Source organism: Stegostoma tigrinum, chromosome 1 (genome assembly GCF_030684315.1).
Source record: "Stegostoma tigrinum isolate sSteTig4 chromosome 1, sSteTig4.hap1, whole genome shotgun sequence".
NCBI lineage: Eukaryota > Metazoa > Chordata > Chondrichthyes > Orectolobiformes > Stegostomatidae > Stegostoma > Stegostoma tigrinum.
The window spans coordinates 85,602,325-85,616,933 of record NC_081354.1 but is presented as its reverse complement, the minus strand read 5'-3'; the positions used below and the strand labels follow the sequence as shown (position 1 = coordinate 85,616,933).

The 14,609-nt window shown below is 41.2% G+C and overlaps 1 protein-coding gene across 6 annotated transcripts in view; it reads right to left on the bottom strand.

The window, feature by feature from the left end:
* The window catches only part of slit2 (slit homolog 2 (Drosophila)), a 448,496-nt gene that overhangs the window by 131,849 nt on the left and 302,038 nt on the right, over positions 1–14,609 (bottom strand). For all 6 annotated transcript variants that reach the window (XM_048546634.2, XM_059646918.1, XM_048546670.2 and 3 more), the window contains exons 11-12: positions 11,962–12,033; positions 5,304–5,375 (exon numbers count right to left, since the gene is read on the bottom strand). In XM_048546634.2, the coding sequence (XP_048402591.1) occupies positions 5,304–5,375; positions 11,962–12,033 (144 nt within the window). The remainder of the gene's footprint in view (positions 1–5,303; positions 5,376–11,961; positions 12,034–14,609) is intronic.

Below are 14,609 nucleotides of genomic sequence, written 5' to 3'. Positions count from 1 at the left end.
CAGCACTTCTAGATGATAGTAATTCTGAAGGAGATTAGGCCACTACTTTTGGGGGTTCTCCCTCCAGTCAGCTGCCCTTTTCATTAGGCTGGCCAAGATCTGATTCATGTTAGTACAATTAGTCCTGCACATTGATTTTAGCAGCTGACAACTTTGCTAGACTTCAGGTAGTTTTTTTTTATTATTGTGTTGAAGATTCTTAGCTGTGCTGAATTAAGCCATTACATAGACACATGCATTGCATCTCATCATATCTCATTGTCAGTCAGCTCATCCTATTACAAGTGCACTTCCTATTAGCTAATCGCTGAGCTGATACGAAAGACCATGATTGAAATGATCCATCATCCAGCCTAAGGTAATAGTACAGGAGTTAAAAAGAAAGGCAAGATAAAGTTTTAAACTTACACAGCCCTGCACAGGGTGCTCAGCAAATCTTCTTTTGTCATTAAATAGTTTTAACGAAGCAGATGAGCAACATTTTCAGAACTCAACACCCTTCACAAATCGAGTGTCTGGTGATTTTTAAATAATCTTACAGGCTACAAGTTACTGTTGTTTTGAGAGACTAAAATGCATCTGGTTTCCCTTCAGCCAGCCTTGGCAATGGGACATCTCCATTCCTGCTGCTTGCTTTGACAGTTTATGATAAACATATCACATTCTTTCACACATCATAGAGCCAAAACGAAGACATCCAATGGAGCTGGGGTCAACAAATATGACAGTTCCCACAAAGGATCGCCGGCAGAGACTGAGAAACTAGATTTCACAAATTCTTTACCGTTGCTTTGTGTGCACTGTACAAACTGACTGGCAGTAAAAAGGGTTTGACCCCTAACCACTATTCTCAGCTAGAATCACCTATTATTCTGCAGAATCTTGGACCAAATGTTTAGAGTACTTTGGACTAAGGATCGTACTTTCAGCAATTCGGTTCAAAAGTCTGAATTTCTCTGAATGCTTACTCTTAATATTTCATGATAATAAAATGTGAGGCTGGATGAACACAGCAGGCCAAGCAGCATCTCAGGAGCACAAAAGCTGACGTTTCGGGCCTAGACCCTTCATCCAGCATCTGCAGTTCCCATTATCTCTTAATATTTCATGTTTATTTTACTTATTCTGCAGTCAAAAGGCCTGCCTGAGCATCCTTGATTTCTTATGAGATGAAACATTGCTTACTCCTACAATTAAACAGCTTTATGCACTTCAATTTCACTTTAGTTGAAAAACAAACTGTGATGAGAGTGAAGACTTCAGTGGAGATCTTGAACGGACACACAAAAGATCTTTGGTGGTTAAGAAATGCCCTTTTTAACTTTTAAGTGTCACTACGATTTTTCAAATTAGACTTTTACCCAAGCTCAGAGGGATTGGCCCTTATTGTTGTGTGGGAGCACGATTTAGTTCAACAGGATGAAATCATGCCTCGCATTTGTGGTGAGTCGATCTGCAGGCAATCACCAATGTTAGAGCACAACAGTAGGCCAGAATACTAGAGGCCAATGCTTCCCTTTGGTGGGTTTGTGGGAGAAATACTGCTCAACTCATTCCATAATGAAACCTGAAAAAACTACATAGTTTTACCTAACATTTCTGGGCCTCTTCTGAGTCCATGTTGAGGCTGCTTGCTGCCAGCTTCCACTGGAAGCTGTGCTACTCAGGACAATCCATACAACAGAATGATGTGTGATCCTAATAACTTCATAGCCTTCCAGCAGAGTAAGTCCATTGTTTACCTATGGGAGAGCTCTGACACTTCTCAAAAGCCAGGAATTAAAATGCCAACGAGAGAGAGTGTGGGTCGAGTGCAGAGCTCTGATTTTAATTCCAACCAACACTGTTTCCCACCACCACTCAATTCATGTCAAGCACGAGGGGTAAAAATTGTGGCTTTTGGTTAGGTGTTGTCCTTCTTTCTTGCTCAGTTCTCAATATACATCGTTTGAACTTTAAGTAAGCCTTCTATTGCAGGCCTTGAATATCATGCATCAAATAGTTAAGAAAATATCCATTAGCTTCTACAAAATCCTTACTTAACAGTTTTGACAGAAAAGCTGTAGATTAAACAAATTTACATCCTACACTGAAAGAACCATCATCACATAATATAGCAGAGTCTCACTGTCCCCCACCCTCTCTCAGCACCACTTATACACTCACAGGTAAGACCTTTCTGGGTCCTATGTGGGCGAGAATGGAGGCAGGCAACTAGAAGGAAATGGTGGGGATATTGTACATCTAGATTTCCCTCCTCAGCTGTCAGTGTCACGTACTTTCCTCAAGGGTCTTTGAACTCACTTGCGCTTCGAGACAATTTGTTCGGAGATTGTGAAAAAAACCCTATCTCTGTGAATGTTGAGAGATAGTAGGAACTGCAAATGCTGGAGAGTCTGAGATAACAAGGCACGGAGCTGGATGAACACAGCAGGCCAAGCAGCATCAGAGGAGCCGGAAAGCTGACGTTTCGATCCTAGACCCTTCTTCAGAAATGACTTGAAACATCAGCTTTCCTGCTGCTCTGATGCTGCTTGGCCTGCTGTGTTCATCCAGCTCTACACCTTGTAATCTCTGTGAATGTTTTGCATTTACCACGTGGTGTTTTGGTACTGCTTACTTTTGGCCAGCTCACGGCTGACATGGATAAACTGACAGCCAGTCAAGGAGGCCAGGGCTGTTTCTGAAGACAAGTGTAACAACCTGTCATTGATGGAAAGGCGGACCCCTTTAGATTTGTGATCGTAGCAGCCATCACAGATTGGGGGACACATCAGAATTAAGAATTTTGCCAATTCAGGAGGTGCCCGCCTTCCTGGCACAATGTGGGCATTAGAGCAGTGGGCACACTTATTTGGATACCATCTGAGCTCCAGGTACGAAAGAAGAGGAAGACCACAATCAACGTCCATTTCTCGATGTCAGGGTAGAATTAATGCCCAACAGGGAGTTCCAAACCACAGTTTGTAGGAAGTCAACGCACACTAAAAAATCTTCAATTTTCACAGTTTTCGCCCCAATGTCCACAAACAAAGCTGTGTTAGGGACACTATTCAAAAGGTCCACAATTCACTGCAACATGCCAGAACAATGCAGGAAGGAAGAACAGCACCTGTCCAAGGTCTTTGTTAACAACCGATATTCCAACAACTTAATCTCCAGGTGCCTACTAAATAGGCAATGCCAGGAGGACACAAATACGCTCCAATACACTGGCCACACTACCCTATCTGAAGAACTTATCAGAACTGGCAACGAGACTCCTGCAACTACTGGGAATCATGGTAACACACGAACCCACAGCTATACTACGACAAACACTCACAAGGACCAAAGACACCATACCCATGACATGCAGAACCAATGTAGTTTACAAAATACCTTGCAATGACTGCAACAAACCATTGGCCAGGTTGGAAGGAAGCTAGCCATCAGGATACACAAGCACCGGCTAGCAGCAAAATAACACAATTAACTTTCCCTCATCTCAGTGCACTCGGACAATGAAGGCCATCAATTCAATATGACCATCCTAGCTCAAGCCAACCACCGACATGCATGGGAATTCCTACAGGCCTGGATTTCAACCCAAAATGCAATTAACAAGCATGTGGAATTAGACCCCATATACAAACCCATGCAGAACAGAACTGGAAATGACCCAACCCTACTTAACAGACCGGATCATACAAACACCAAGCAGAGTAGAACAACATTGCTTCATCGGAGGCTGTACTGATGGTGTTACCGAGCATGAAACGTCTGTGCAATAACCAGCCAGCTTGGTGAGCAAGCCGACAACCTGAACTCCAGGTAGTTAAGAATGGGTGCTACATCCTTAAAAATTGAGGTGACTGGAGATGAGAAACAGCAGTCTTGACAGAGATAGCAAACGGCATCAGAAAGCCATAGGACAGGGATCTGGAGCACAAGGAATAAGGAGGACGTACCCTGTGAATAAGACGTACAGGCAGGGGTGAAGAGATCTGCCAATAACGCAAAACCATTAGCAAAGGAGAATGCGATTTTCTAAGCAGATGGTCATAGCCATCAATGCCCTTGTCAGGGCAGAGTTTTGTGGCATTGCACAGACAGATGCACATCGATGTGTTTATCAAGGGGATAGACGCTCTTTACCAAGGCTGGGCAAGGTATTAGATTCACAACTAATGGGAGATTCAGAATGCATTGGCTCTGATACCTGAACAGGTCAGAGGGTGCTCTACAATTCCATCCTATTAGGATCTCAGTCACTGTTTTGGTCTGCTAAACTCTTCAATAACATGCTCCTCCAGAAAGTATCTGGAAAGGAACTGCCGATTAAGAAGGGGTAAGAAATGAGAGAGGAAGATGCATGTGAGGTGGAAGATTACAATATCAAACAGCGGGGTACTCCACTGCATGTTGAGCTGACCTCCTCTTGCAATCTCCGGGGGAAGGACTTTCTCCACCTTCTTAGATCTGAGGCCTCGAACACTTCCTTGGATAGGGTCAGTGATGGCTGCTGTGGGTGCCTGAATGAATTCTTTAACTTCATCCAACAAACCTGTACCTTGGAAACAATTCACACAAATTCTTGTGTACTGTGGTGATATATCCATTGAATTCCTAAAAAAAGAAATTATTCCCGGTTGGGAATGCACAAATGGAAATCTGTGGCCTTCTGAGACTGACAGTTGGAAGGTTCTGTGAACTATTTTGCAAAGAGTCCAACTTCGATATTATGCTGCCTGCCACCTTCGCATTAAAAAGGACCCATCTGTCAGCAAGCATTTGGGCAGCAGAGAGTCATCACAGGGGACACAGGATATGGGCAATAACACAAATTAAGTTCATTGGACAGGAGGTCACAATCAGGGGAGATGGGAGAAATAAAACTATAAGATTTCTTTGTGAGTGTTCCTACAGTGTTCCTACTCTTCTTTGGACACATGAAACTATAAAGTAAAGAAACATTTCTTTGCTGGGTTAGTTGGCTGATGTTGCTGATGTCTATGTCTAATAGAGAAGGCATCAGTAATAGCCCGTTCAGGCCTCAGACAGAGAACCAATGGAACCCAATCTCTGTACAAAAGAAGACCCCACTGGCTTCATTTAAAATTGCTGTAAAAATGGAATTGTGAAAATAACACATCTGTTCCCTGTCCACTGTCCATTTCATCTGACCCTTGCCTTAGTTTCACCCAAGCAAGGAAGTTAAAATTGAGTCCGCAAGCAGTTTTCAAGAACAGAAGAACAATCACCAAATGTTGCACATTTTCTTTCCCCAAACTGTTTCACAGCAAATTGTTAAACATACTTACAGTAACTGCAGAGAGAAGAGTCCCTCAAAAAGGCCTTTAGGCAGCTCTGTGATTTTATTTCCATATAACACACTGTGTAAGAATAAAGTAGAAAACCATCAGTCAAAACCTATAATGAAACAATAGTAGGCATTCTCAGTGTATTTTCCCTACCTCTTTAAAACACTCATGATGATGCATGTCAGGAAACTATTTTAACTAAAAGCAAAATATTGCAAGTGCTGGAAATCTGAAGAATACTGGAGAAACTCAGCAGGCCTGGCGTCTATGGGAAGAGAAACAGACTTCACATTTCAAGTCCAATTCAGAATTCTTCCGAAGAAAAATCTTCCTAGACTCAAAACATTAACATTTTCTCTCTTACCTATTTTAAGTAATTTATTGCATTCAAGTTAAGAGATTATGAGGAATTGAGCTTCACTGCTACAGGCAAGGCTGATATTTATTATTGGTTACAAATCACCCTGGGTATGGGTGATAATGGGACATAAAACCAGCGCTTCGTCGGAGGCTCACTGATGATGTTACCTAGAATGGTGACGAAACGTCTGAAAACTAACCTTCCAGCTCAGCGAGCAAACTCACATCCAGATAATTCTCTTCCTTGAACGACTGTAATCTGCAGTTTTTGTAGTAGAATGATGTAACTATGTAGTTTACTGGGCTGATTGTAGATTGTAAATATAAATGGGCAGAATTTTATCAGCCCCTGTTGCAAGGTCCCATAGGACTCACCAGGCTGCCATCCCTTTGCCTATCCGCCTGTCTTCTACCTCTCTCAGCTTTTACAGAGGATGGGCAAGATCTAGGATGACCAACCCACCCCGCCTAGTCCTTAAATGGTTAATTAAGGGTCACTAGCTGCAATCTTAAGGCTGGTGAGTGCAGATCAACAATGAGGGAACACTCAGCAGGCTGGCTCGCTCAAGCTTTGAGCAGAAAAGGATGAACAGGGCTGCAGATCACCCAAAGATAGCTCCCTACACCACCATCCTTTCTAAGTACACCCTTCGCTTGTCATCCTTCCCACTACCACCTCCCCACCATAACTGCTGGGCATGCACCCTCTCCTAAATCATTTAGTAGTGTCCTGGGGCCCTTAACATTTAGAGTCAGGGACGAGGTATATTCCTTGCAGTTGCCACTATTTCTGGTTTCACTGCTGAGATCTTCTAGTCAATTAGAACACTGACTGAAATTTCTTGAGATGGGATATCCTCTGGACTAAAGACAGAAGTCTCAACTCAACATGCAGTCAATGTCTATGACATAGGTCATATTGGCTTTAAGAGCCACAGTGAACAAATTTCATGTGTATCAACATTTCTGTATCTCCAAAATTACATTTAATGAAATACCAATTTTGAAAAGCATCTTGTTGGTATTGTGCCCATAATCTCTTATAAGTCTAGGTATTTGCATTATTAGTTCAGAAGCATAACCAACTACGGTAATTAGTAATGCTATAGTTGCACAATTGAACCAAAGAATGGAATCATGTTTAAAGAGTCCTCTGTACATAGACGTGAACTAGACTGAAAATTTTAACACAATATAACAGTAGTCTCTCCTACATAGCCCAAACTTCAGTGTTATCTGACAGAATCACTTAAAAACTGAAATTTGAAGTGGTATTTGTCAGATGGGGCATTTTCATTTGTCTATAAATGTTTCATTTGTTGGTCGTTTACAGGTTTGCAAATACTGAGCCATCACCGAACCCTAGTCACGCAGAAAAGGGTTCAAAGGAGTGTGGGATAGCAATGGGTAGCATTGAAAGTGGTCGACTCTCTGAAAGTGTTCCAGGTATTGTTCTGAAAGAAAAACAGTGCAAAGTTGTGTATTGAATGTGATGCGCGGGGAGTCCCTGTTGGTAATAATCGTTGTATTGTCTGGTTATCGTCTCCAACTGTGGCTTTGTTCTGAAGTGTAAATCAGCTTCTCTGTGTTTTCAGCTTGACATTCAGATTCAATGTAAAATATGAGAGCCTTGAAGACTACACGTGATGGCGTTAAGCTGTGTAGTCTGTCTACATACAATGATATTATGAACTTCTTTGAGTTTGTGGTTTGGAAAAGACATTTTATTCGTTGTTTTAGTGTTAAACTATCTTAAATTCAAGTATCATGATCTTTTCGTATGAGCAATTTGATACAAATTAAATGGAACATGGATTTAAACTTGATACATAGATGCCAGTTTTCCATATTACCACTTATACAGCTATAAAAATAAAAGCCCAAGCCTGAGTGCAGTGTTGTACAACTCTCCTATACAATCTAACCTGCAGCATCACATAATGTAGCACTCTTTCTCACTTACTCCAATCTTTATTAATCATCCTAATTTAATTGAAGCCTAATTATTGTGACACCCCAGTAACCAAACTCTCTCCCTGCAGTATGACCTGTTGGCATTGATTAAAATAGGAGGGATCAATCAATTAGACCTTGATAAAATGTCCTTTATAAAGAAATGTCTCATTAACTAAAACCCAGATAGATGATATTTAAAGAAGCTAATCTTAATCATGTGAAGCAGAGTTTTGAAAGAAAACTGGTAGATCAAATTAAACAATCTTGTCTTTCAATGAAAAGCACTCTGAAATGGTTGGAGTGGCATTGAAGACTAGACATATTATCATTAGTTTGCAAAGGAGAGTATCATTTTGCTAAGGCTAGGTGGCAAATTGTCACTTCAGAGATCTTGGAACATTACACACAACAAAAAAAGTTTGGCCACTGTTTTTTTTGTGATGAATGAACAGTAGTTTGTAGCCCTTGTCAACTACAGATTGGAACAAGGCCACAGATTACAAGCAATGAATAATGAACAAATATAAGCAATAAAGGCAGCATTAAATCTCCAAGGTTTATTTACAACTTTTTTTGTGGGTGTCAATTAACTTTTACAGAATATCAAAGTTGCTGTTTGCAGTTCCTGTAAGACTTTTGCTGAAGGAAACGTTGGCATGCAAACCACATCCACCTTGGTCTTGCCTCATTCATGCAATTTCAACCATAACATCTATAAATATAATTCTCAATTGCCAGCAATAAGCTCTAGCATAATTTAAAATTGTGGTACCCTAATATTTAGCATTTTGTAAAATATATCTAAACCATATGTAGTTTGAATTACCACATTTTTGGTTTATTGAGCTGTTTCTAGTATTCAAACCCGACTAGAAATGGAGCCAAGGCTCTGTGCACCGATGGCTGGGTAGGTGATGGCCTAGTAGTATTATATATGGGCTATTCAACCAGACACCCAGGTAACGTTCTGGGGCCTGGGGGTTGAATCTGCAAAGGCAGCTGGTGGAATTTGAATTCAATAAATATCTGGAATTAAGAATCTAAAGATGACTGTGAAACCATTGTTGTTTGTCAGAAAACAAAACATCTGGTTTATCTATGTTCTTTAGGGAAGGAAACTGCTGTCCTTGCCTGGTCTAGCCTACATGTGACTCCAGACCGACAGGAATGTGATTCACTCTTAACTGCCCTCGGGACATTTAGGGATGGGCAATAAATGCTGGCCTGACCAGTGATGTCCTTCAGTTTTAGCCCTTAAGGATAGATGGACTGTTTTTGTAAAGGGTCCATAGGAGCTTTATAAGAAAGACCTCAGGAATGAAGGGCTTGTCATATCAGGGGCAATTGAGGACTCTGGATCTATACTCGATGGAGGGTAGAAGAATGAGGGGGGGATCTCAAAGAAACCTACAGAATACTGAGATGCCTGGATGGCATGGACAAGGAGAAGATGTTTCCATCAGAAGAAGAGACTAGAACCCTAGGGCACAGCCGTAGAGTGTAGGGAGCAATCTTTAGAATTGAGATGAAAGGGAATTTCTTCAGTCACAGGGCAATGAATCTGGGGAATTTATTACTGCAGAAGGCTGTGGAAGCCAAGTCATTTATGTATTTAAGACAGAAATAGATTTGTTCTTGATTAGCGTGCAGAGGAGTTACCAGGATGTTGCCTGGTATGGAGGGAAGATCTTACAAGGAAAGACTGAGGGACTTGAGGCTGTTTTCGTTAGACAGAAGAAGGTTGAGAGGTGACTTAATTGAAACATATAAAATAATCAGAGAGTTAGATAGGGTGGATAGGGAGAGGCTTTTTCCTAGGATGGTGATGGCGAGCACAAGGGGGCATAGCTTTAAATTGAGGGGTGAAAGATATAGGACAGATGTCAGAGGTAGTTTCTTTACTCAGAGAGTAGTAAGGGAATGGAACGCTTTGCCTGCAACGGTAGTAGATTCGCTAACTTGAAGTCATCATTGGACGAGCATATGGATGTACATGGAATAGTGTAGGTTATATGGGCTACATTTCAGTATGACAAGTCGGCACAACGTCGAGGGCTGAAGGGCCTGTACTGTGCTGTAGTGTTCTATAATTTTTTTCTATAGTGAGGGAATCAAGGCAAACAGGGGGATGATAGGAGAATGAAGTTGAGAAACATATCCGCTACGATCGAATGGTAAGGCAGATTTGATGGGTTGAATACGTAAATCTGTTCCTATACTTTATAATCTTATTGTCACATCCTGGGAATGAATGAAAAAGAAAAGCAAAATCTGCAACCTTTGTGAAATTGTGTGACCTATTGACAGAATGGTGCTGGTCAAAAAGGATTTAAAATCAGCGTGACACTGGAATGGGGAGAATTAAAACCTGTTGCCTCTTTGGAAATTGTCCAGTCATCCTGCACTGGAAAGAAAGAAATGCAGTGTCCTGTATTGTATATGATAAATAGGGAGGGTCCGTCTGTAATAAACATTGCCTTGTCTGGTTATAATCCCAAACTACTTTGGTTTTGGGCTGCTCAATTTCATTTACAACAAGGGCTGGTACAAGGGAGGAGGATGTTGACAACATAAATAGCCAGCCTCTCTCCAAGTTCAAGAAGCTGTAAAACTGTAGTCAGCACTAGTACAGGCAGAGAGGTAGTTATAACTTTGTGTTTTATCACCATGGTGATACAAGCATTTTCTTGAAAGGGCGGCACAACAGACGATCCAGCAAATCTAATTCTAACAGTCAATAAACTCATGTATTGCTTCATTTCAAAAAGAAATTGTGAAATCATCAAACAAACCAAGCCATATTAGTTTGAGTAATGGCATGGACTCCCACAAAGGAGGCTTAGCTGAAGTCCCTTGAACAAGTGGATCACAGCAGGTCTGGATGGAGTCTCCGGCCGTGCGCTCAGATCCTGGGAGGCCAGTTAGTGGGAGTATTTTCAGCCACGTTTAACCTCTGCTTACTCCAATCTGAGGTTCTCATCTGCTTCAAGAAGACTACTACCAACTCTGTGCCACATGTGCACTCTGTGCTGGTGACTGACATCAGGAAGTGGAGTCAAATACATGTCCCTGACTGTATCAATGGCGCTGAGGTGGAGATAGTTGACAGCTTGAAGTGCCAAGGTGTAAGCATCACCAACAATCTATCCTGGTCCATCCATGTCGATAATAGTCATGAAAGCATACCAAGGTCTCTACTTCTGCAGGAGCCTAAGAAAATCTAGCACATCCATAATGACTCATCAATATTTATGGGTGCAACATAGAAGGTATCCTATCTCAATGCATCACAGCTTTGTATGGCAAGAGATTACAGAGAGATATGAGAGTATCCTAGTATCCTATTTTATGACTTTCATAAGACATCTTCCCATTTCTTTGTCTCCATTGCTATCCCTAGCCATTTTATATCCTTCTGAATGCTGTCACTGCATGCATTTCATCTTTGTCTTCTTCACACTATGCAATATGTTTTACCTTTCCAGCCCGAGTTGATTGTGTTTCCTTTGTTCAGACAAGCTCCAGGGTCTGGTGGCTAACTGCCCATTTGTACACTTTAACATTCAAAACAACCGAAATTACAGAATTAAATCAAAATTACAGAATATCATTTTCCAACACGGAAAATGGAAATCTGCTGATTTTTCAACACTGTGTGAACAGAATCAGATATTGGAGGAAAGGTTAATGAACCTTAATCCTTAAAAGAAAGGGAGAGAGGGAGAGGGAGATACATAAAAATACTATTCAAAAAGGAAGCTCACGCTAACATGAGCTGTCACCAGTTGTTTTTCACGTTGGCATGTGTAAAGCTCCCCCAAACCGCAGGCACCAGTCTCACTTAGGCATTGTGGCTACAATGTTGCTGAAGTTATTTATGGAAGTTTTGAACCTCTGTTGGAAAATTCCTTTTGGTTTACCCAAACATAGAATGCGCAAAACAGCTCTGATGTCCCATAATTTAAGCCTTCCTCCTCTCCCACACACCCATGGTTCCAGACTTCCACATAGCGTTTGATTTCTTAATGTCTATATACGTGTGCTGTAATCAAAACTTTGTGACAAATATGTTTGGTTAGGGCTAAATGGAGAATCAAAAAATGGTAATTAAAATGAAAATACCCATCTTAGTGCAATAGCTTGTTGTACCCATATATAATTTGGAGTCTGGTTGATATATGTAATTAGTATAAATTTTGTGTTACAATCCTAAGGTAATTTAAAATGCACAACTGGCAAGCTTTTTTTTACCTGTCAAACTTGTTAAACATGTCATGAGGAAAATTAGTTACTCTCAAAACAAGTAAACTCCAGCAGTCCTACAAATTTCCAAGAAACTTACAGGGAGTTAAGTGACCTCAGTCCCTGGAAAGCATCCGGTGCAATTTCTGAAATGTGGTTGTTGCTCAGGTCTCTGAAAAGAAAAACAGGGTCTCCATAAGTCATTCAAATGTCAACTACTATCTTAAAAAGGTACAGTATATTCAAGAGCACACAACTAGCTCACACATACTGAACACATTCCACTTTTTCTTGTGTGGTTTTTATTTTCAAAACAGGCTGATCAAAAGAGAGAGCAAGGTCAAGAACTATTGTTAGGCTTGGACTTCTTTATTACAGTGTTTACTACGTATTAAGATTGAATACGACAATACATGGTGTGGAGAGAGTTATATAGCAGGCTCCATTTGTACTGTTTCATTATTAAAGGACTATTCCATGAACGCCACTTCCTAATGCCAGGCTTTCTATTCCACTTGCTTCCCTGCACATGTTTCTCTCATTCACGTAGCTAGGCTTCAGATTCCTTCCTGGCTCTCCATGTGTGTTGCTCTTCAATTTACTTAACCCTGTCAGCACTATTTTATATATAGCCAGCGAGAAGTACCTCTATGACGTTATCACAAGATTACTCTGTGGTCACAAAGCCTTTACACCGCAGATACCACCAATGCCTTAAACCTGCTTTGCATTGTTTAACTTTTTTGGATTGCATGGAGATATTATCTTTGAAGATCTCACGTAATATTTTATATATATATAAATACATATATATATAAAAATACTGAGATTCTCCCTGGCAGGCCGTGGGACTGCAAGCAATGCTGTGGTGTCAGCTTCACAGCTTACGATGTGTTTTACTATTGTTAATGCATGCGTTGGTGACTAGGATTAATGGCCAGTACATCACATTATTAACTGCTTCCAATATAAGAAGGCTTTCTCATTTGAGTTGAACTTTTAGATGCTATTTTTGTTTTTGGGGAATAATGACTACACAACCTGCAAATGTCAATGTCTTTTCTTATGTCTCCCCTTCAAAAAATACCTGTTAGTACAAAATAAAATGTTTGGAGTTCATTGCACACTAATCTTCCACAGTCGTTTTAAATGATCATGGGCTGGATTTCATGGGAGAAGTGGTAGTGGGGAGTTCACTCTCTCCTCTCCCAGGGAAGGAAGGACATTCTGAAATTGAACCTCTTCAAAACAGGTCTCTCATAAGAATCATAGACAAGCTCCAAGTGGTTTTTAACACGATACTTGTTGGACTGGCACCAGACAGTTGGAGAACATCCTGCTCTCCAAAGCTACTGACCATCTGCCAGGCTTGCATCTCCAGGAGTCCCAGCAGCAACAAAATCTAATGGTGGGCACTATGGGGGAAAACAGATATGGGTCCCAGAGAGGGGTAAGTCAGAGATATTAGATGGGGAGAGGTCAGGGAGTATAGGGAGGAAGACAAGATTTGGAAAACTTTGGAAAGGAACAGAGTGGGTAACATTCTGGAGGGGTTTGACACCCGATGTGCACGAAGCCAGGACACAACCTGAATAATGTTCCCCTTCCTTGCCTTTCCTGCCTTTTCCATAAAATTGTTTAAAAGAAACAGCTTTTACTCTCTCGCCTGACTCCAACTGCCTCGTGTTTTACAATGATGAAAATGGATTCAAGCTTTAAGTTTGTAATAAATGGCTTCCCAAGGTTCTCAATAGGTTTAAGGTTGACTGAGATTAGTGGGCACATTACCGATCCTGTGTAACATGGGGAATGGGTCAGGGATGAACAAGAAAGTGGTAGGTAGCCACCTAAGCGATTCACCCAAAAAACATGCTCCTGGGGATGGAGATCACAAAATCCATTCCCAGGAATTCATAGATAATATCTTCTTGAGTCTCAGACATCAACTCTCACCATGTTAAGTATAAATTACTCAAAATTTCTGAATGACAAGAAGGCTGTCTCAGTTTGTGAAGCTGTTTGATTCTAGGGAGAACACTGTCTCAGGGTGTTACTACTCAATGGTTGGAATGGAAGGTTGGAGGAAATTTTGGATGACGAAGCTGGGTCGACAAGCAGGATGAGGAATGGATTCTGGTCCCAGTGAAAGTCTTTCATGGAATAGGAAGCAGGTTTGCTTGAACAACTGGAGGACAGCATGCCTTGTCCTCCTGGTCTACAAACAGTTCTGGAAAGGCAATGGCCACAAGATTTAACCAGTGTAACTAGCCCTCAACCGCAGTGTTCTGTTTTCCAATCTCTGAGAAACTGAGCATGTAGCAGTTAAATGTAAAAGATAAAAATTGACGCATGAGCTCAGCGAGTTTTGAGAAGATTTGTAGCTCAGGTTGAGTTTCTGGATGTGAGTTTGCTCGCTGAGCTGGAAGGTTAGTTTTCAGACGTTTCGTCACCATTCTAGGTAACATCATCAGTGAGCCTCCGGTGAAGCTCTGGTGTTATGTTCCACTTTCTATTTATCTGTTTATCTAAATAGAAAATGGGACATAACACCAGAGCTTCACCGGAGGCTCACTGATGATGTTGCCTAGAATGGTGACGAAACGTCTGAAAACTAACCTTCCAGCTCAGCAAGCAAACTCACATCCATCATGAGCTTAATTATCATATTTAAATAGCCTTGAGAGGAAGTTCATTGCCTGTTCCCTAAAGTCTACGTCCGCGAAATTCAGAAAATGGGAACAAGTTGAG